The sequence below is a fragment of the Phyllopteryx taeniolatus genome, chromosome 16, assembly GCF_024500385.1.
Source record: "Phyllopteryx taeniolatus isolate TA_2022b chromosome 16, UOR_Ptae_1.2, whole genome shotgun sequence".
In the NCBI taxonomy this organism is placed as follows: domain Eukaryota; kingdom Metazoa; phylum Chordata; class Actinopteri; order Syngnathiformes; family Syngnathidae; genus Phyllopteryx; species Phyllopteryx taeniolatus.
Window position 1 is genome coordinate 12,903,235 of NC_084517.1, and position 20,121 is coordinate 12,923,355.

The 20,121-nt window shown below is 39.9% G+C and overlaps 3 protein-coding genes across 3 annotated transcripts; all 3 read left to right on the forward strand.

Moving 5' to 3' along the window:
• Positions 1-3,955: 3,955 nt before the first annotated feature.
• Positions 3,956-6,385, forward strand: mpst (mercaptopyruvate sulfurtransferase). Its single transcript, XM_061749275.1, has 2 exons — positions 3,956-4,644; positions 5,529-6,385. The coding sequence occupies exons 1-2, from the start codon at positions 4,056-4,058 to the stop codon at positions 5,825-5,827; spliced, it is 888 nt and encodes a 295-aa protein (XP_061605259.1). The 5' UTR covers positions 3,956-4,055; the 3' UTR covers positions 5,828-6,385.
• A 1,123-nt stretch (positions 6,386-7,508) lies between these two features.
• LOC133466013 (3-mercaptopyruvate sulfurtransferase-like) lies at positions 7,509-11,716 on the forward strand. Its single transcript, XM_061749274.1, has 2 exons — positions 7,509-8,337; positions 10,255-11,716. The coding sequence occupies exons 1-2, from the start codon at positions 7,749-7,751 to the stop codon at positions 10,551-10,553; spliced, it is 888 nt and encodes a 295-aa protein (XP_061605258.1). The 5' UTR covers positions 7,509-7,748; the 3' UTR covers positions 10,554-11,716.
• A 718-nt stretch (positions 11,717-12,434) lies between these two features.
• On the forward strand, positions 12,435-16,402 carry LOC133466377 (SUMO-conjugating enzyme UBC9-like). The gene is made up of 7 exons (XM_061749995.1): positions 12,435-12,776; positions 12,970-13,055; positions 13,136-13,219; positions 14,560-14,632; positions 14,806-14,915; positions 15,156-15,235; positions 15,878-16,402. The coding sequence occupies exons 2-7, from the start codon at positions 12,990-12,992 to the stop codon at positions 15,939-15,941; spliced, it is 477 nt and encodes a 158-aa protein (XP_061605979.1). The 5' UTR covers positions 12,435-12,776; positions 12,970-12,989; the 3' UTR covers positions 15,942-16,402.
• Positions 16,403-20,121: the final 3,719 nt, after the last annotated feature.

Consider the following 20,121-nt stretch of genomic DNA (forward strand, 5'->3'; position numbering starts at 1 on the left):
GGTCATTTTCATTGACATACTTCCCACCACAATTAACGGTTTATTTCAAATATCCATCCATTTTCCTCCGATCTGTGTGTAGTGATATTCAAGATACCAGCTCATTTAACCATCATCAGGTCTATTGTAAGCAAGTCAGTTTTCATCAGGTTTGCATTCACTGTAGCTCTTAAGAATCATCATGCCTACATAGGCTGGGAACAGAGCCGCATTAATTGCAATGTGCAACATTACCTTAGATGTGCTGCTTCTAGTCTGTCCTTGCGATACTGTCACAAGATGTCCTATTAAAGGCTTTAGTTAATCTGTATCATATACATTTTATTTCATTCTTCCTTTGGTTGAGGGAGGGGAGATTCTAATAGAGTACACCCCGACACCCATGTAGATTGTTGGACTTTTCATTGTTGCTGCTGTTTATTAATCAAATTTTTCCTGATTAGACCAAATGAGTTCAAATAATTCACACAATGCAGGCTATATGGGTTTCTTGGAACATGTGGACAGCATTAATACTTGTCTTGTGACTCCAATAGCTCAATAACTAGATCAGCAGAAGCAGCTGTGGCCTACTCCCATAGTCCAAAAACATCAACTGAGTCTGTCAGGTTAAGTAAAGACTGAATTTCCCATAGGTGTTAATGGTTATCTGTCCATATGTGTCGGTAGGTGAGCAGTCTAGGCTGTACCCCAACTCTCACCCAAAAGTGGGATGACCTCTGAGAGAATAGTCACTTTCAATACCTCATTTCATCCAAGGTTAATAATCTAAGATCCAAGAACACCAAACAAATTATTTCTCCCATTTCTCATCTTTCCTTCTTACTACTGCCTAAAAATACCAGAAAGTCCTACTTCATCTAGCAAGCATGAAAGCTACATTGTGTCCAAAACCTCCTTTCAAGACTTTAAAGTGTTTAACTCGATCTCATTAACAGAGATGGCGTGAGGCATAAGGAAACTAAGCGGCTGCTTGAAGCCCCCCATAAAGCAGAAGGGGGGGAAAAAAACACAAAAAAAACATTCCAAATATAAATATTGTAAGGGATGTGGAGAAAAGGGGGCAAATCAAATTCTGCTTAGGGCCCCATAAAGGCTTGGGCTGGCACTGCTCATAACCGTGGAAGTACGTATTGCATCAAGGATTTGCTCAAATATAGTGTCATGTACTTGACATTTGGTTCACAAGCATATCTTTCAAAAGATTATTTTAGCTTATTTGTTGAGAATCAGTATTTAGGGAGAGAGACTGGCATCAGACTGGCATTTAGGAATGGCAAGAAACATACTTTTTTGGGGGTACAGATTTACACAAACCATACATATGGCTTTTTAATTAATCAGAAATGATTTGGAAAGGTGTTTTTTTAATGGAGAAATTGGAGGGAGCTGATGCAAGAGGCTGCATGATACTAATTAATTATGTTGGCAGTCCATTTGCTACGTACTGTGATTGTAATTTTAAGTTCTTACTTTTGCACCATTGTAATTGTACACGACTGTTTACAGGAAATTGTATTTTACTTAAAAATACATAATTCAGCTCTTTGTCCAAGTTTTGATTTAGTGTTCATTAACTTCGGACAGCATTTTAGAAATTATATTACTGAAAAAAAAACATTTTAGAAGGCAATCACACTGACCGAGGACACATTATTTACCTTTTTTATTTAAAAAATGTATTACATAGGTATTTTCTTGACATTACAATTATAGTACAAATGAAAAAGACTCGTCAAGGTATGGAATAATGAACCAAACATGAAGCTCTGCTCACCTCGATGTTGAAATTTGTCCCAGGTCAGGCCAGTCAGAATGATAGAAGAACAGTCAACAGGAGCAAACTTGGGTTTCTCTCTAATGGAAACGCAGTGACTCTTATTAAGCAATTTAAATTCTTGTGACCCCCCCCGGCTCCCTGGCTCTAACTCCTTTTCCCTTTTTTTCTCCTTAATTCCTTGTTCACTCTTTTTCCCCACTTTACGAGTTTAAGTGAAGATATAATAATACACAGTATACATGTTAATTACGCACAGTGTGCATCTCATCTTGAATTTACTGCTGGATTAAATCGATGAGTCTTTATAACAGAGACCTGCAAAAACAGTAGAGCTTAAAACTGATGGGGGTTTGTTACTGAACTCTGCGGGAAACATTAAAGGACAATCTCTGCTAAGATTTTAAAGTGGATTTGATCTGAATCCCTGACGACATCAACATGGCTGGGATTTGTTTTTTCAAAGTCACTAAAGTCTTTTTTTCTGTGGATGAATACATTCTGGTGAAATAGTATGGTGTAATAGTTTTGATCCATTTATCTATTTGGTAACTGGAACATGTGGTTAGTATGTCTGGCTCACAGTTGAGGTTATGAGTTTGAATCAGCCCTTCTTGAGTGGAGTTTGCATGTGTTTTCTTCAAGTATTCAGCTTTCCTTCCACATTCCAAAAATATATGAGGTAAATTCAAGACTCTAAATTGCTCATGGGTGTAAATGTAAGTGTGAATGGTTGTTTGTCTATCAAATGTCTATACACCAAGGTTCAAATTCAGGGTTTTTGTGCTATCAAAAATTAGACCAAGACAACATTTCAAAAATGTTTATACTATTAATGTGAAGTATAAATTGTACACGCAGTTTAAGTGGGAAAAAATAAAAAAATTTAATCCATACATTTTCAACACCGCTTATCCTGGTTAGGGTCGCGGGACGCTGGAGCCTATCCCAGCTGACTTCGGGCAAAAGGCGGACTACACCCTGAACTGGTCGCCAGTCAGTCGCAGGGCACATATAGATACGGACAACCATTCGCACTCACATTCACACCATCACTGAGTGGGAACTGAACCCACGCTGCCTGCACTAAAGTCAGGCGAGTGTACCACTACACCATCAGTAAATACAAAAATTTCAATGGGAAAATGTTTATTTATTTTTTTATTCAATAGGGTAGAATTGTACACAACCGAGATAATGCGGTTACACACGTGTGCGGTCCCTCTCATAACTGGGGCTGTATTTAGAATTAACCAGTCACATTCAAACGTTAAACAAACAAAGCCGGTGAGGGGGGGTGAACAAGTCTGACATCCTTTGAACTCACTGAATTGTTGTTGTTTTTTTGTTCGGCTGTTATGTCAAGCAGAATGGAAAATCTGTATCCCTTTTATGCCGAAACAGTTCTACTGTGTCACAGTGGAGTTTTTAAGCTTCCACTGTGGTATTATAATTGAGGTTTATTGAGAATCAGACTTGATCAGTCGAATAGAACAAAGTTTCTTGGAGGGAGAAAGAAACAAAGACAAAAGACAAAGCACTAATTGTAAACAGGATGAGTGAAGTAAATCATTACATTATCTACAACAATAAAACGTTAAATATGAGTGTTGCATGGGGCTGTAGTGCTACACCCTGTGAGGGAAGGACAGGACAAGATAGAACAGGACAAGGACAGGGGAAGAAGCATGCAGGATCAGGGTCGTGAACCCGGCTGTACAACTGAAGTGTGGTGGCATTAATTCCATGTCACATGGTTTACATGCCATATTGTCAACCAGGGTGTCCAATACAGTACAGGCCTTTGGTCAGTTTTTGGCCTTTTAAAAGTATTTTTGGGGCACTTTTTGGCAAAATGCTTTGTTGTGTGGCTGTAGGCTGTTCCACTCATCCTAGACAAGGCATTCAGATGCATCCTTTCCAAAACAAAAACAAACATAAAAAACAGAAGAATTACACCTATGAGACCCTTTATTCATCAAATATTCATTAAACAAAATTTTGCATCATTACTTTAAACAAATAATTTTATTTTGTGTCAAAAAATAATCACATTTTACAGCACAGCAGGTGTATAAACAACGCGTGTACTGTCTTATTTCTTATTTCTAAATGATGACAATTTAAAACGCAAGTTAAGAATGAAAGTTGCTTCAACACACAAATGGTGACGATGAAAACTTGGTGAACGCCAGCTGCGGATTGAGCACCAGGCCTCTGGGGCGCCCTCTACTGTTCGCTGTGTGAACAACGTCCGCATGTGCAATCAGACACCGTCATGGCGGCTCAGGCTCGCGCTGTGGTCTCAGCCCAGTGGGTAGCGGACGCAATCAGAAACGGCCTCGTAGGCTCCAAGATTCGGATCCTGGACTCGTCGTGGTACCTCCCGATAACGAAACGGGACCCGAAAGCGGAGTTTGCCGAGAAGCATATCCCGGGCTCTTTGTTCTTCGACATCGACGAATGTAGTGACCGCAGTTCACCGTACGACCACATGTTGCCCACCGGCAGCCACTTTTCTCGCTACGTGGGCGAGCTGGGCATCGGCAGCGACACGCACGTGGTAGTGTACGACACGAACAGCTTCGGATCGTACAGCGCCCCCCGCGTCTGGTGGATGTTCCGACTGTTCGGCCACAACTCGGTGTCGGTGCTGGACGGCGGCATGAAGAACTGGTTGGCCGAAGGGCGCCCGGTGACGTCGGAACAAGTGAAGCCGGAGCGCACAGACTTCCAGGTGACCACGAAGCCTGCGTGGGTGAAGACGTACGAGGACGTGCTGGACAACATCGGCACCGAGAAGATCCAGGTGGTGGACGCAAGGGCGGCCGGCAGGTACAGGGGACTCGAACCGGAGCCCAGAGAGGGTGAGCGGCCTTTTGATGACGTAGAAATGTCGACGTAAGTCGGAACGCGTCGTAGTTTATCACGGATGTTGCTCAAAACGGGGACACTTGACTGGGGAGACATTTTTTGCAAGGACCCCCTCATAATACTGACTTCAATTAACTAAAATGTGCATCCCTAAATGCCACATTTGCATTTCAATTCAAACTACATATTCATCAATTGTTTAACAGAAAGGAGCTTAACCAAATGAAATTTGATTTGAGGGAACAGAGTAAATAGATGCGTCAGGGCCAGTACCCACCAGCAATTAGTTTAGCAGTCAAGGGGGCCTATAACTGATATTTGGTGCTGGTATTTGCTCCCTAAAAATTGAAATGCTAAATAAAGGATTCCAGAATGTAAATATAACAAATGTTCATCTTTCACTTATCTTTCAGGTCAAACAAAATAAAATAAAAAAAGTGCAGGGAGTTCCCTGGGTCAGCAGCAGTATCTCTTATAAAGTTAAGTTATAAAGTTATAAAGTTCAAATTTAATTAAATAAATAGTTACCTGAAATTTACCCAGTTTTTAATTGATCTCTTATCGGCCATTGGATTTTAAAAAAATGCCGATATATGTGAAAATGACGATAATCGGTCCGGCTGGAAATCGGTCCATCCATCCCTAGAATTGGATTGCATGCTGTAGTCTACTAGCAAGCTAGCCATTATGGTTTGCTAAATTACTCAAATACAACTCAACCAACCAAAAAAGCCTTTCACAAACAAAAAGTTCACAAAAATGTTTTTACACGAAACTCTAGAAACTGATGCTGCTTGCTGTTCTATCAGAGATTGTGCAATGTTATCAACAGTCAGCCAATCCTAATCTTTGCTCTGCATTTTTTACGTTTTTACAGGCACACTACCAGGCCACTTCCCCGGTGCGATCAACATGCCATTCACATCATTCCTGGAAGCCTCTGGAAAGTATCTTGCAAATGAGGACCTGTCCAGACTGTTCAAGGAGGCCGGGGTGAAACTGGACCAGCCGCTGTGGGCCACCTGCGGTTCGGGCGTGACGGCGTGCCTTGTCGTTCTGGCCGCTCACTTGCTCGGGCACCCGGGGGTGTGCGTTTACGACGGCTCCTGGGCTGAGTGGTTTAAAAGGGCATCTCCTGAGAACGTCATCTCAGAGGGAGCGGGAAAGAAGATGTGAAGCAGGAATCAATGTTAACACACAAAGCAATACGTTCGTCACAAGCTGAGCGAATCAAACTACAGTAATTGGTCAAACATTTGCACATTTTAAACTGCCGATACACAGTTAACGTGTTATTCATTTAAGAAGAGTTATAGTTGAAGGTTGCAACAGGCTGCACAAAAATGCAGTGAAGCACTCTTATGTACCACTCTATGCAAATAATCTATTTCAAACAGCACAAGAAATGCTTATGGTGCACGAAGCACTGTGCTCATGGTTGGTTCTTAAGTGACAGTCGTTTATGCTGGCTGGACTGGTGATTCAAGAACAAAGTGCACTTTATAATAAGAGGAGTCGTCTTTAGCAAATCCTTTCATGAAATACATTCTCTCAGTTTTCTCACATTTAAACGGTCATGCTCATGCGTCATTCTCATTATTCATTAACCAGAAAAGTAAATAATCACCTGTTCTTTGGGAAGGGTTTGCAGGAGCCTCAATTTCAACATATTGTAGCTGGCAGAAATACAGATTATATCACCATTTATGTTATTAAATACAGTTTGAAATGTCACGCGTTTGTGATTTTGCTGTGTGGGCCAGCAACTGTTTGATGTCCACAAAATGGACCTGTACAAATTGTTGAGAAGACGTCGAAGCATTTGTAGATAGCCACAGTGCTAAGTAACATGTGGAGGCAGTAAAACTACTGTTTTCTGTTGTTTTTATATCATGGTGGTATATTTCTCAATGATGGCCTCAACCGTCGGCGATGCGTTGAGAAAACGAATCTGGCAATTTGCTATTTTCTTTTTTTTTTTTTTTCTTCAAATCATCTGTAAAGCATTTATTCTTAAGGGTAGCGTAAGTTGAGCTTGTACTTCTCGGGGAGGGATATCATTAATATTGTGTGTAGGGAATGTATAAACTGTTGGTGCTGTCTCATTTCTATAGTAAAAAAAAAAATGTGCACGTAACAATGGGATGATGAAACATTGTTCAAAAAGGCAACAGTTTTTCCTGGCCGTCTCTCTTGCGCCCACCACTATTGACGCCAACGTAGCACTTTTGTTGCTAGATTTTGCAACTTTTTAGACTACCCTAACAACTTTCACACCAAAAAGCACCTAACAACTACTTTTACAATTTATTTGGCAACTTTTACCGACTTTTGAAAGGTGACTAAAACGGACACATTTTCCTTTGAAATGACAACATATTTTTCTCTGTCACACACTCAGAACACATTGACCTGCTGCCTAGCTGAAAAAAGTGCATTGTGAATAATTTGAATAAGTTTTGGGGACATTTAATCATTTAAAAACATTTAGTTCAGAGTGCAATTGTTTAGTTAGAAAGTCATACATATGGCATTAACAATCTAAAAAAGGCTAAACCTTTGGTAATGATAGTAGATAATTGTAATACTACTAATGCACTCAATTACAACAGATAAAAATTGGTTTACATTAGTTGTAAAGACGTATTCCTCCGGTGGCTTGTTTGCCAAATGTATTTATGATTAAAAAGTTTAATGTGAGTATAATAAATATGATTTTTTTAAAAAAACCTATTATAAGTAATATAAATACATCACATGTATTTATATTACTCCTGCAAATAAAAATGTGATAACACTATAATCTTGATACATTTCTAATGAATTATCTACATAATGTCCTACGTGAGTAGCGATGCTCAAACTGTGATTATGAGTACCACTAGCGGTAAAAATATATATATTGGAAGTCAAACTTTTATTACTTAGAGAGCTCTATGTGTGTACTACTGCGGGTTGCATTTGGTGTAAAAAGTTTGAGAACCACTGTTTACGTAATTACGCAATGACATCATGACGCAATTGCAACGTAGTTTAGGACATTTTAGCAACAAATAGACCCGAAAATGAGTTGGCAACGGCAAAATTCTTCACCGTTATGGCGGCTCAGGCTCGCGCTGTGGTCTCAGCCCAGTGGGTAGCGGACGCAATCAGAAACGGCCTCGTAGGCTCCAAGATTCGGATCCTGGACTCGTCGTGGTACCCCCCGGTAACCAAACGGGACCCGAAAGCGGAGTTTGCGGAGAAGCACATCCCGGGCTCTTCGTTCTTCGACATGATCGAGTGCAGCGACCGGAGCTCACCTTACTGCCACACTCTGCCCACCAGCGGCCACTTTTCTCGCTACGTGGGCGAGCTGGGCATCGGCAACGACACGCACGTGGTGGTGTACGATGCGCACGACCTGGGCTTGTACACCGCGCCCCGCGTCTGGTGGATGTTCCGACTGTTCGGCCACAACTCGGCGTCGGTGCTGGACGGCGGCATGAAGAACTGGTTGGCCGAAGGGCGCCCGGTGACGTCGGAACAAGTGAAGCCAGAGCGCAGAGACTTCCAGGTGGCCACGAAGCCTGCGTGGGTGAAGACGTACGAGGACGTGCTGGACAACATCGGCACCGAGAAGATCCAGGTGGTGGACACCAGGCCTGCGGGAAGGTACAGGGGGCTCGAACCGGAGCCCATTGAGGGTGAGCGGCCTTTCTCAACATAGACTGCGAATGTGTTTTGGTTTGGCTCGAAATCTCTTTTCTTAACGAGACCTCAATAAGCCATCTGCAGATTACGCAACAATATTTTGCCGTTAATTAAAACGGATTTAAAGTAGGTAGAGTACTTTTTTTACGCAGTGGAGAGAAGTTGAGTACAAACCACTTTGTTACTCCCATGCATCAATGGGCTTTATTTAAATGAATTTCTTTAACGTGAATAGTTGGTGGCGGATGTCTTGGCTTGCACCCGCCTAAAAACCACCATCTTCTGGTGTTAAAAAAGTATCTGTCTAATTATGAAAAATCTGAACATTTCTACTCAAGTATAAATTGTGAGTACATTTCCACAGCTGATATTACATTCAGACAGTTCTATTTGCCCTGACCTGACCTGTAGACTAAGCTTTACAAGTCACCTGACAAGCCAAGTTGTCCCATCCGGGGTTCAAAAGAATGTCACCCTGCCCCCGTAGTGTTTTAAAAACAAAATTCTATTCAACATCCACATGCTGTTTCTAGTTCAGACCAAAGAACTTCGCATCTTGTCACACTTATGGAGACGGCATTTTAAGACTCCTCATATACTGTACTGTATAATTTTTTTTACTGACCACAAACAACATGGCACGAGTGTCCAAGAAGAAGCGGCTCGCCCTGGCTGCTGTACTTATATTATAGCAATACAAGACTTTTTATTTCCCTATGAGACTTCCAGACCCAGCGGCACAGTGGACAACTGGTTAGAGCGTCTGCCTCACAGTTCTGAGGACCGGGGTTAAATCCCCGGCCCCGCCTGTGTGGAGTTTGCATGTTCTCCCCGTGCCTGGGTGGGTTTTCTCCGGGCACTCCGGTTTCCTCCCACATCCCAAAAACATGCATAGTAGGTTGATTGAAGACTCTAAATTTACCGTAGGTGTGAATGTGAGTGCGAATGGTGGTTTGTTTGTATGTGCCCTGCGATTGGCTGGCAACCAGTTCAGGGTGTACCCCGCCTCCTGCCCGATGATAGCTGGGATAGGCTCCAGCACGCCCGCGACCCCAGTGAGGAGAAGCGGCTCAGAAAATGGATGGACTTCCTGACCCCCAGGTTGTATGGCAGAGGTGTCAAACTGGTGGCCCGGGGGCCAGATCCGGCCCGCCACCTCATTTTATGTGGCCCGCGAAAGTGTGCATCGACTTTGTGTTTCTTGCTAAAATTCCAAATTGGCTTCACTTTTAAAAATATTGAGATATTGCAAGCATTTTTTTGTTGTTTTATTTGTTACTAACCCCACTTTTGAAATAAAATTGATTCATACTGTAGTTGAACAAACACTTTATACTGGCTTTTGATTTCAAAAGTAATTATCCATTAATTTGTGTATATGTATTAATATGAGGCAACCATACATTCATATGGGTTTGCAGCCATAACGGCCCTCCGAGTGGAACCATAACTGCGATGTGGCCCGTGACAAAAACGAGTTTGACACCCCTGTTGTATGGTATAGGTGGACTGAGTGTTTCCAGAACCAGAACCAAACAAAGTGAAGCAGCATTCTGTTTGTATGCTCCTCAGGTGTGGAACAAACGTCCTGAGCAGCTGAGATCTGCTCAAACTGTCGGCACATTTAAATATGGCCTGGAAACGTTCTCGTTGACTGCAGGTTTTTCATCAATAAAATACATTGTTTTCTTGTTTTCACAATATAAATCTTATTTGTAATCATTAATTCTTTGCCTCTGTCAAGTACTGTGGATTTGTCGTATTTATTCATATGGATTTATTTTACTTATTCGTGTCCCTCAAGGTGAAATTCAACTCACACTCCGATGTAGTGCTAGTGCTATACAAATAATCTTACCTTGCCTTGCTTGCTCAATTCTTTCTGTTATTTGATTTATTTTTTTGAACAGGTACGCTACCGGGCCACTTCCCCGGTGCAGTCAACTTGCCATTTACTTCCTTCCTGGAACCCTCTGGGAAGTTTCTTGCCAGCGAAGACCTCTCCAGACGGTTCAGGGAAGCGGGGCTCAAAGTGGAACAGCCGCTTTGGGCCACCTGCTCGTGTGGCGTGACGGCGTGCTTTGCTGTTCTGGTTGCTCAGCTGCTCGGGCACCCGGGCGTGTGCCTTTACGACGGCTCCTGGTCCGAGTGGTTTAAAAGGGCATCTCCTGAGAACATCATCTCAGAGGGAGAGGGAAAGAAGATGTGAGGCAGTCGACTCGGTCAGATGAGGCTGGAAGTCAGTGAGGTGTGTTACAAGTGAATTAAACAATTGCAGATTTTAACTGCATTAGTGATTTGTTGCAGTTTAATGATATAATCGGTGCACAATTAACTTTTTACTCAAGCAGCCTTCATAGTTGACCATTGCAACAGTCTGCAGAAACATGTAGTGAACCACATTACCCCTCTCTGCAAATAATTTATTGCAGACTAAACAAGAAATGTTTGCAGTGCATAAAGCAATCTTTTATGTTATTTTTTTTTTTTAATAAGAAGGGTAGTCTTTTTACAAATGACGTGTGAAATGTCTTCTTTCAGTTATCTTGTATGATCCCAGTTCAAGTTTTTGATTCTCATTTGTGGCTCTCCTTATTCATTAACTACTTTAGAAAAGTAAATGTTCAGCTTTTGGGGATATAGCTTGCAGAGAGCCTGCATATCAAATATAGTTTGTATCACCATATGTTATGTCATTAAATAAAATGTGAACTACTGGGACATAAGCTTTTCTGTTTTTGCTGTTTTCTCCCCCAACAACTGTTTCATGTCAACAAAACTGAGCTGTGCAAATAAGGAAAAAGCTCAAAAACTTTGATCCTATTTCTTTCATTTATAACATAATGTGATAGAATAAAAACTGCTCAAAGTGATTCCTGTGCTGTACTTGGGTTATAAAGTTAAATAAGATGAACATTCACATATTAAGAGAAAAAAAGGAAATGTACAGACTGAAATAAAAGTGCAGGAATTTGGCAAATGGAGAAGTTTATGTTGTTGATGCTATACTTCGTCAAAATAGGCTCGTTGCTTTTTACAACCTTCACGGCAGATGACGCGATTTAAAATAAGTCAGGAATAGAGAGTGATAATGTCAACTGAGGTTGTGCTATTGATTGAGATCTAGGAGACTTTGAAGGCGGAAAAACAGAGACAGCAGCAACATGGAGTCATGTGAACCAGGGTGAATTAATGCAACAGATTTGGAGAAGCACAATATTCTCCATCCAGGGCCTTATTTAAGAGAATTGTTTGACAAAAGATAAAAACTTGTGTGCAGAGAAGTTTTATTCCCCTCTTTGGCCAAGTTGTCAAAAAGAAAATGAAATATTCTGTATAAGTGACAATAAAAGTTCATTTTTTTCATATGAATTTAAGTACACTTCAGAGTCTGTACTTTCTGTACAAGTCTATTTCTTTTGCCACCTGATTTTACATTAGGGTACTTTTACGAGGCCATACCTGACCCATGCCAGAGACTTTGATTTACATGTCACCTGACAAGCCAAGTTGTCTACTCCGGTATTAAAAGAATATCACCCTGGCCCCATAGTGTTTAATAAAAAATTCCATTGAGCATCTACAGTACTTAGAAGCTGTATCTATGTTAGACTCTAGAACGTCGCAATGTCTTATCACACTTGCATAGAAGGCTCACAGCTCTACAATTAGTCCTAAAATACTTCTGCCACCTCTGCTTTCCAGATGACTAGATTTTAAAATTAAAACAATAAACTGATCATTATCTAGAGCTACACACTATACTCTAATCAGATTGTCAACAGTGTACCAACCTTTTTAAATTGTTTTTATTTAAAATAAATAAAAACTCAATCTCAGTCCATACTGTTAAGGCAAAAGTTTCAACTTGCAAACCAAACACAGCAGAGAGTCGGCGAAATGCATATATTTGAATATGGAAATATATACTGTATGACCATTGTGTGGATGAATAATTGTGTCAAATTAGGTTACTTAATGAGCTATTCTAATGACAAATCCTTTAACCGCCATGTTCAGCACCACAACAAAGATGGCTGTCGGACTTGACATAAATCCCCGGGCTGTCCATAAATGTGCCTGAAGGTCCTCCCGAAATAAACACATTGGGGTCCTATTTAGCTGTATGCTAGTCGACGAGACGGCGTTACGAGACATTTATTTACGCATTTGAGGAGCACTGTAATCAAAAACAACATCAACATCTTCGTTTTAGATTGCTAGAGGAATGTTCAACAAAGTGGCGTTCAATCGGTTCGGTCATTTACGTTCCTAGTGGCCCATTATTTGTGTTTTCCTACGACAAAGGGTGTGTTTTCTTCGGTCGCGCTAGCGCCTTTGAATCATAACAGTTGACTTATTTTAGATTTTCACCCGAAAAATCATTCGTGGTCCGTCGTTTGAAGATAGACTTCATTTTACATCTAAACTGGTAAGGAGGAATGTGTGGGTGTAATCATTCCAGTAATTATAGCATGGGGTCTTGCAGTTAAATTACCCATGTCAAATCTTTGGATAACGTGTTCGACGATTCGTGCCTTAGTGTGTTGTCATTTTTCGAAAAACTTCAGAGGCTTTACTCTGTGTACATGACATTAATGTCCTTATACGTAATGTTCCTATAGGGAGGGGTTCATGTGCAGCAATGTCTGGCATTGCGCTTAGCAGACTGTCCCAGGAGCGCAAAGCCTGGAGAAAAGATCACCCGTTTGTAAGTTGTGCCTTCGTTACTCTCAAACTTCACCGGCGCTTTTTCCTCAGAACTCCCTCAAATGGTTTTGGTTGTCACAGGGTTTTGTTGCTGTCCCTACCAAGAATCCAGATGGAACCATGAACCTGATGAATTGGGAATGTGCCATTCCTGGAAAGAAAGGCGTAAGTTTCCAAGCACTGAAACTATGAGCCAAATCGATATATGCTCTGATTCTGAATAGCACTGCAAAAAAAATTTTGTGCGCAAAAAATGAATTCTGGGTTAGTTTTTATGTTAGCCATGAACGTAAAAGTCTGCAAGATCAGTCGCTACTAATTTCCCACAGCTTTGTCTTATAAGTTTTAGAAATAATTATAGTTTTCAGCAGCACTTTGCAGACAAGTTCAAAACAAAAATATTTGAATAATCCACGCACACGAAATCGAATAGTATGGAGCTGCAGAGACAACATGGGTGAAATAATGTACATTTTTGCCATAAATATAGATAAAATGTGTGCACACAATTCCAACTTGTGGCAACCCAGCTGTGGATGGTGCAAAATTGGGTTAGCAAATAGCTCATCTTCTCGATAAACGGTGAGGTAGATAATGTGGCTAAAGCTACACAATGGACAGGGATAGTATGATTTAGGTTTAGGATTCAGATGTCTATTAGAAAGCAAACAAACAAAAAACAAAAAAAAACATGCAACGGTCTGCAGCCAAAGAAATGTCAGGAAAAGCCTACTAGAACAGCTGAACTTGATTTGGGGTTAATCAGAGGTACTTGAAATGGTGCCAGGTGTGTGTTGACTGTATGTAACATGAGTTTGAATGTGATTGGTTAATTCTGAACTTATTGCAGTTGTTTAGTTTTACTTCTCTTGAAAAGATTAAAACAAAATTCCATTGAATTGTACAGGTTATTGGTCAAATTAGTGGTGGGTAAAGTTTTGAAATGGTTTAGCCTGGACTCATTTGTTTTTTTAATCACAAAAACCTGGCATTTGAACAGGGGTGTGTACACTTTTTATATCCTCTGTCTGAAGACATTCTGAAAAGCCTGATATTGCAAGGAATTATTATTATTGAAGGCATTTAATTAGATTGTTGAGAGCCAGCTTGTGTTACCAGTGGAGGTGTGACATTGTGTGTCAAAGATCTTTTCATGGGAATGTTATTAAACCTCAAAAACTTTATTTCATGTGCCCGTTACCCCTATTTTGTGGCCACAAATGACCTAAGAAAAAATCACTCCTGTCATGTCTGGGACTCTGAAAAGAATAAAAAAGTATACTATTGCAATATGAACATCTTTATTGGACACTAAACAACTGGTGAGTCCAACATCTGACACAACAAAAGAGACAAATGCATCTTTCTATCTGTATTTGTATATACATTATTATAATACCAAAAAGCATGTATTAGGTTATTGAAATAAGTCTCCATGTCATTTAATGCGGCTGTGTTTTGTCAGTGTTTTGGACTAAAGAAGTTATTACTCCCTTGATTGTTAGACCTTGTGGGAGGGAGGACTGTATAAACTCAGGATGCTCTTCAAGGACGACTACCCCTCCTCACCACCCAAATGTGAGTCTCGCTGATGACACCACACCTGTTGTAAACTAAGCTGCCTCATGACAAACTCTGCACAATGTTGTAAACATCCCAAGCATCTGTGTCAACATTACGTTGGCAAAAGTTTGATAATATTTCAGAAATCTTCAGACTGCTTAAACCTGCCTTTTTCCATCACCCCTCAGGCAAGTTTGAGCCACCGATATTCCATCCAAATGTCTACCCATCTGGCACCGTGTGTCTGTCCATCCTGGAGGAGGACAAAGATTGGAGGCCCGCCATCACCATCAAACAGGTTTTCTTATTCATTATTACGAAATGCTTCAATTCAGTTTTTGCATGTCATTGTATGTGTTGTGTACAATGTTTCAGTTGGAAACTAGCAAACTAGATGGTGTTTCTGTGCACTCTGGGTTTTTGAAGGACGGCAAATGTTTGCATTTTGTTCTCTGCACGTTACAGAAGGCAGTGGTAATGGTGCAAATGTATCTCAAAGGTCTAAATTGTCACTTTTAATAGCACACTGTGTTTTCAGATTCTTTTGGGAATCCAGGAGCTGCTGAATGAGCCCAACATTCAAGACCCAGCACAAGCAGAGGCTTACACAATTTACTGGTACGCACCCACTGAAGTGGTACATTTATGGCTTTTATTTCAGAATGTCATTTTCATTATTATGTGTTACCATAAAAGTTGACTGTTTTCATGCGCAAAATTATTCATACCCTGGACAGATTTGAGTGAAAGTGTCAAAAGACTACAAAAAGAGAATAATTTATTAATAAGTAATGAAAAACATACAATATGCCATCTTGCTTATTTGCATTTTAAAAACCATTCATATCCCTGCCAATTTCAGATAAGTCAATCATTCTAAAGGATCCCGTTAACTTCTAACATAATCTTGAGCATTCCAATCAGCTATGTACAACATTGTATGTCTGTTTGAGGCATAGGTGTGGACTTTTTTCACAATGTTAAAAATAACGAGAACCGTAAGTATGCCTTCTGTTAGAGTATTTTACTACATTTGCTGTGCCATTTCCAGCCAAAAGACCCATTCCCAAAAAGTCACTTAAATTTTTTTCGAGGGGTATTAATGACTTCATGCTTAACTCTACTGTACATACACATGAATGAGATGGGAAAGGCTGTCAGCCAAAATATATCTTATGGCACCCATACAATAAAGGAAACAAATAACCTGCTTAATAATTATTTGGGTTTAAAACGCACTGTTGTGTTTTTCCATTCCAGTCAGAACCGGATGGACTACGAGAAGCGGGTCAGGGCCCAGGCCAAGAAGTTTGCACCCACATAGATCAGGCCGGACAGTCGGACTTAATAGAGGTGACAAAGAGCAGAACCTGAAGGACCACTCCAACAAGGATCAACTTTTCTGTACTGTTACGCCATTTCATAGGTGGCATGTAAAAGATAACCCCAGCACTTGTATATTGGTTGTAAACTAAACAGTTGCTCGTAAGAAGGAAGCAGGCCGTCCAGGCACAATGAGGAGGTGAAGCATTCGAAAAAAATGTAACCACTTTGCTTTGTTCAAACGGTTTCATTTTCCCCGTAAATTCCCTGGACGCACATTTGGGAACAAGCAAAAGGCTTGGGAGTTTTTGCCAAGAGATAACTGAACGCATGTACATACTATAAATAAAGAAAATTGTGAAAGTTATGTTTTATATTGTTTTAGCCAGTTGACATTTGTGTGGTATAATGATAAAGAAGGTGTATTAATGTGAAATAAAATTGAATAAAAACAAAAGTTAAGAGTGTCTGTAGTATTTTTCTCAGTGTGTGTGATGGAAATGTTCTGAACTTTGAATAACTATTAAAAGTTTAGTGTGATGATCAGTAAGACAATGATTTTTCTTTATTAAATTTTTTTTTTTCAGTCCGAAGGTGAAACCTGATGTAATGTTCTCAGGTGTCAAGTGTGTGACATTCGTAGGAAATTTAACACCTTTTTCTTCGCCTCGCATCTCGTGTGGTTTCGTGTGACATCACTGGGCTCCGGACTAAAGAAAAGACTGTAAGAAAAAGAAAAATGTTTGTAAAAGTGGGTTGTGGTTGTCAGGGTGGTTATGGATAGTTTTTGTGTCGTGTCGATTGTGTGTTGTAGATGAGGCCAGTAGAAAAGCTTGAGGTACCACCTCACACTACAGATCCAGGATCAGCTCTCACCCATTCCAGCCGCTGTCACAGGCTGGGTCACCTGCTTCGCACGGACATATTTCCTGGTGTGCACCTCAACATCCAGCCTGTAGTGACATTCTGAATATACTGTCTGCCTTGTGTGTATAGTACATCCATCTTTAATTGACAGGGACTTAAATATAAATTGCACTCAACAACTGCAAATGTTCTTAAATCAACAAGTGTGCACAGATTCATATAACTGGATTGTGGCTGTGTTCAGAATTAGCCAATCACATTGAACTCATGGTGCATGGTACAACTTTAAATTCCAACCATTGCATTTAGAGCCTAAACTTCTTCTTCGGGTGTGCTGTTATCATGGAAATCTGTCACCATGGACTCCTACATTCGCCACTCGCTGCTCAGCTGGCCACCAGACCCGCACCTATGGTTTGGCCACAAAACAGACAAAATAGGTTGGTGCTTACTCTCTTTGCATATCCAGTAATGCCAATGCAGACAAAATCAATATCTTAACTGAAACAGCTTCCTATACATTAGAATTACAGTACCCATCCATACATGTTCTACGGGGATATAAAAAGTCTACACACCTGTGTTCATATGCCAGGCTTTTATGGAAAAAAAAAAAATGAAAAAGCAAACAAACCTCCCAATAATTTTTTATATTCAATGTACAGTGCTTGTTGTCATTATGTATGTGTGTGAGCTGGACCCTATCCCAGCTGATTTTAACTTCTCCCTGCATTGGTCTCCAGCCAATGGCAGAGAACTTATAGAAACAACCATTCACACTCACATTCACTCCTACACTTTGAGTAATTTTGAGTCCTGGGAGGAAGCCAGAGTAACCATGACATAGTCTACCATGCTGCCCTGCATTAGATCATTCATGTTAGAATAAGTTAATGCGTTCGACAGATTTTACATTCGTTTTGAAACAATTTTCCAGACTTATTACCAGTACTGCTACCCAAACTTTAACGGACCAAAGAGTGCAAATGAAGTCATGTTTTTATGAAATGCCACAAAGATGGCTGAGTTTGTTTACCTTTGACAGACACACTTGGTCATGAAAACAGCCAGTCTTGTGAGCTGAGCTGATGTTATAATAATAATCATAGTCAGAATAATATGCATACGGTATGAGAAAATACAGAATCTACTGACTTTTATCTTTTAAGGTCACACTTAAGTGTAGATTATTCTCCAAAGTGTTGTCATTTTTCAGGTCCTTTATTCTGAATTAAATTCTACAACAGCTATGTGTGGTCAGTTTTATGGATATGAAAAAGATGTGAGACAGCTTTCAAAGAATGTGGCAAAAGACTAAGAACTTGAGTTAGTGATATTTGTGGGAAAAAAACGGTTTTTGTAATTAGTCTTTGTTTTTATCCAAACACAAAGAAAACTTTTGTTTGTTTTCAGATAAAAAATCAAAACCCCACAAAATTAGGAGATTCATTGTTTTTTTTGTTTTTTGGGGGGGGTTTTGGACAATTTTTGAGGAAAAGACATATTTTGCATCACTCTAAAGCACAGGTGCCAAACTGGTGGCCGGGGGCCAGATCCGGCCCGCAACATCATTTTATGTGGCCCACGAAAGCAAATCATATGTCGACTTCATGTTTCTTGTGAAAATACCAAAATTGGTGTCTTGTATAATGTTGAGATATTGCAAGCATTTTATGTTACCAATCACCTTTTTGAAATAAATATAATAATAGTTGAATTTTTTTTATTGGCTTCTGATTTTAAAACTAGTTATCCATCAATTTGTTGTGTATACGTCATTATATGAGACGATATTTTATATGGGTTCACAGTCATAACGGCCCTCCGAGGGAAGCCATAACTACAATGTGGCCCACGAAAAAAATGAGTTTGACACCCCTGCTCTGAAGGATCCTAGTAACTTCTAGAATTGGCATTCTCCAAGTGTACCGCTAGTGGTACGCTGGCTTTCTCTAGTGGTATGCTAAATAATCGCTGCCTACACTTCCGTTGTATTTAAAATTTTACTGCAATATATTTGCATGTAATCTTTGATAACTGTTTCTTTTAAAACTTTGTTTTTCTTGACACAAGTTTTATTTATTTGCAGTACATTTTATACAAGTACAGTTTTTTTTATTTTCCTGTATTTAAGTGCAGTGTTAATGTTTAAACAGTATATAATGTTACAGTGGCTTACAATAAAATCAAATGTACTTTTTATAAATAAAACCTGTCTCGTTTTTGATGAACACTTATTCCTACTATGCTACTGTACTTTAATGTTGTTCATGATGGTCGTTCTTGTAGATGAAGTACTTTTTTCGGTTCTACTTGTGTAAAAACTTTGAGAACCACTATTCTCGAACTTAGTCTTCCTAAAATTATACTACCATACGGCTACTTTAATCATACTACTATGACTTTAGAACATTGGAAATTACGTATGAATATTTTTTGGGGTGTGGAAAATACTAAAAAATATACATTTCTTAACACGTTACTACTTATTGTCTATTGACACTATTGTGTCATTTGCTACTAAAAGTCACTCATTCAGCAAATCAAAATCCACTTTAACGCAAAATTTGGTCAGAGTATGAAATGTTGTACTTAATTGTGTTATTTTTTAAATTTCTCCTTTCTGTCTCTATCAATAATATGCTGCTCTGCTTCGGCTCGTCACCAGTGGAGTGGAAAGGGAAAGAGGGGGGCTTCAAAATGAGGTCTTCTTTCCAGTGTGGTTGACAAAATGCATTAAAATCTTGTTGATTGCAAACATAAAGTGTGGTGTGTTGCTGCGTGGCAATATATCAATAAAGGCTCTGTTTAATACAACGCAGGTTACTGGTTTGTTGGTGTAAATGGGAAATCCCCTCAAAAACATAATAATGATAAAACAATGAAATCAATTCTATGACTCTGGGGCCCATACGAAGCACAAGTCTCTGCAAATGTAAGGACGTAACTAAGTTCCTTGTAGTCTTTGGTTTGATGTGAAAAGGCGGCAGGGCAATGAGGAGGTTTTAGCGTAACCACTGAAACTTCAAGTCAGACGCGACCCCGATTTGCTGTTTTTCTTGTCAGGTCAGACACGCAATGTTGATTTATCGTCTGACATGACGAGTGTTCAGTCATATTTCTAATGCATTGTCACCTCAATGCAAAAGGAATTGAAATGACTGAACAGTACAATGGATTTCCCCCGATTTGCATTTTCATCTGGTTCAAAGAATGACATGTCCATTGTGATTCACCATTGTGCCATGATTTAACCAGTTTTTAGTTAAAAAAAAAAAGAAGAAAATTCTGTGACTATTTCTCGATGAAGAGTC